Raw genomic sequence first — 3,206 nt, forward strand, 5'->3', positions numbered from 1 at the left:
AGAATGTTTGGAACTTGTTTCAAATGCTACTGAAAATGTGCTTTTGGTATAAGTTTAGAAAGGAGACCATTTCATTAAGTGTGCAAAAAGGTAGTCACAATTGGTGCCTCAATTGAACCATGCTTGCAAAAAGCTAAATGAACATGTACAATGCTTACTAAGTTTATGAGAGATGATGAGCTTAAATTTTTCAATTTGGTGGTATTAATGTGAATTTGGTAATTGCTGAGGGTCATGATAGCATTCCATAGCATTTGGACTGTTTTTGGTAAGTAAAATCACAATTTTTCCCAAAACCTGCCGAAACTTGCTGATGATGTTGCTTATTAAGCAGTATCCTATGCAAATTCTGCTGAATCCTATGCTTAACCCCAAGCACAGCCCAAATTACCAGTTGTCTGCCCCATATTTTAAAAAGCCCAAAACTTCTGCCATTTTTATGAAAACCCTCATCCAAACTCCCGATAAGTCACAACTCTCATTCTGCCGACTCCTTTCTCGCACCATTTTTTCCTGTAATTTTTAAGGGAAGCTGAAAAGTTTCTTTCTTTTCATTAAATGGTGAGAACCAAAATGTGGTCCACCCACAAACCCAAACCCAGAAGATTTCGGCACTCTGTCAAATCGAAAATGGGCATTCCATCATCTCTACCCACAAACCCTAACCCCAGTCCCAGTCCGTCGCTCCCTCAGTCACCACCACCACAAACGCCGCTACTACCTCAATCACCACCGCCTCAATCGCCACCACTACCTCCAGGCCAAACACCAACTCTCATTCCGCCGACCCCCCTCTCGCCACAAACTGAGCCGCAAAATGAGACACCCATTTTCGACACTCAGTCCCCAGAACCAATGCCTGAACCTGCGCCTACTCAAACGAAGTCTAAAGGTAAAACTAAAAAGGCTGCAGGTAGACCCAAGAAAACCCCTGTTGGAAAACGAAAAAGAGCACCCTCTGTTCCCTTCGACTTAAACTCTCCACCTCAACCTTCCTCTGAACCAGTCAACAAAAGGACTAGGTCCTCCTCGCAAATACCACCACCTGCGGTCGAAACCCCTGTATCTCAGTCACCCTTAAACTCTCCAGCAGCACCTGCGTCATCTGCCAATGATATAAAGGAGGTAATTTCTCCATTACCTTGGGCATTTAGAAACATGGATATGAAAAATGCTTATGACAGTTTAGTTTCTAAACCTATTTTGGCAAACAAATATATGGATGAGCAGATTTTAAAAGAGCTAGGCATTTTTGACTCTGTATTTGCCTATTTAGATGCTATCAGCTGGACTAAGTTTGCTAGGATTAGGGAACCAGTTACAAGGATTTGACCTTGGAATTTTTTAGTTCCTTAAGGCTGAATTTCAAACCAACAGTACCTGAGCATAAGGATGTGATATATTTTCGATGTGCTGGCATTGATAGGGAGTTAGACATGGATGCTATGAATGCAATTTTTGGTTTCCAGGATTCGGGCTATAAAAATATCGAGTGGCAGTAAACTGTTTATGAACCTGTTCAATTCTGGAAAGATATTGCACCTTTTGGGGGTTATTATAGACAGAGGACTACAAAAGCCTCTAGGATAGTTGATCATGTGTTGAAATACCTCCATAGGTTCATTTCTTACACTGTTTTAGGAAGGGGACACGATACTTGATATTGTGGGTGCTGGAGACTTATTTTTCTTGTGGTGCATGAAGGAGAGAAAACAAGTAAGCACAGCCCATTTCATAGCTACTCATTGGCACCAAATTGTCACAAAGCATAACAAAGGTAGTATAGTTTTTGAAGGATATATAACTGCCATAGCCAACTCATTTAGCTTTGATGCTAGTCTATATAAGCTGCTGCCAGTTTCTGGTGAATCATATATAGACAGCACAATGTTGCTGCACATGGATGTTTGTGAGAAAGTAGGCCATACCTATGCTTTGTTATAGCAGCATCCTAAAGCTAGTGGGGTCTGCAATCCTAAAGCTAGTGGTACTGCAGACCCCACTACCTTTGCACCAGCAGAACCCCAACCAACCACTGCCTCGCAGTTTTCAGCAGACATTTCGTCCCTCTTAAGATCCTTAGAATCCAAAATAGCAAGTTTCACTATCCCACCATCTGTTCCCTCATCTGACACCACAGATATCCTTGCTACCTTAAAGAGCTTAGAAGTCAAAATTGATACCATGGGTCAGCAGCAGGTCAACCAAAAGAAGAAGCTAGAAAAGAAATTTAAAAAGAGATTTTCATCTCTCAAGAAGAACCAAAAGCAGCAAAAACTTCAAATGTTGGAACTCTACAACAAATTGGCCCAATCTTATAACAATTTATACCACTGGGGCCAAGACATGCTTCAAGAAATGAAAGACCTCACAAAAAATTTGGAAAGCCTCAAGCTTGGACCACAATGAACCTCTTGCGGAACACAGGCGGACCACGATGCGACAACAAAGCCTTGACAGCAGAGCTTGAACAGTAGCAACAATTTAGTATTAGTTTTAATACAGTACCAATAGCAGTAACAGTACTAGTTTTTCAATTCAGTTTTAGTTTCTGTTTTAGGTTTGTTTTGTAATCTGTTTATTTTAATTTTCAAACTTTAGTAATAGTTGTAATACTTTGGTAATTAGTTTTGGTAATTATACTTGCATTTCTTTCCTTTAGTTTACTTTCTTTTATCTTATCTTCTGCTATGGACATAGTTATTCTGTGAATGCTTTTTGGTTTAATTCTTGATTTAACTGTTAGATCTTATTTCTTTACACTTTTTCATCTTCTTGCACATTAGTTTTGCACTTTATCTTTTTCTTCAATCCTAATTTTGTTGACATTGATGAGTTGCACAATTTTCTTTGAGCCGCATCTGTTTCACATCATTTGGAGGTAACAGCTTACCCTTTTACTATTTATGCTTATGGTATGTTGCCAATGCTTATGCTTTCGCTTTACCCTACGCAGCAGGTTAAGCAACATCTTAAGCAGTATAAATACATACATTTGGGATACTTTTCCACATTTTTCTCTCTAAAGCTTCATTGTTAATATCATTTTGAGCTAATTTTCAAATACTTGAGCTTATGTTGATTTAATCCCCAATTGTATATATCTCATTAATTGATTGGTTCAAACAATTTTGCCCATCTTTGCATTCATTTTAAACATTGAGGACAATGTTTCATTTGAGTTTGGGGATGAGGGCAAAATTTTT

At 39.0% G+C, this 3,206-nt stretch overlaps 1 protein-coding gene across 1 annotated transcript; it reads left to right on the forward strand.

The window, feature by feature from the left end:
* Positions 1-630: 630 nt before the first annotated feature.
* LOC110671458 (proline-rich receptor-like protein kinase PERK2) lies at positions 631-1,332 on the forward strand. Its single transcript, XM_021833931.2, has one exon. The coding sequence runs from the start codon at positions 631-633 to the stop codon at positions 1,330-1,332; it is 702 nt and encodes a 233-aa protein (XP_021689623.2).
* Positions 1,333-3,206: the final 1,874 nt, after the last annotated feature.

This window comes from Hevea brasiliensis, chromosome 1, assembly GCF_030052815.1.
Source record: "Hevea brasiliensis isolate MT/VB/25A 57/8 chromosome 1, ASM3005281v1, whole genome shotgun sequence".
NCBI classification, from domain to species: domain Eukaryota; kingdom Viridiplantae; phylum Streptophyta; class Magnoliopsida; order Malpighiales; family Euphorbiaceae; genus Hevea; species Hevea brasiliensis.

Coding starts and splice junctions, on each gene's coding strand:
- LOC110671458 (XM_021833931.2), top strand. CDS start 631: ATGGGCATTCCATCATCTCTACCCACAAACCCTAACCCCAGTCCCAGT.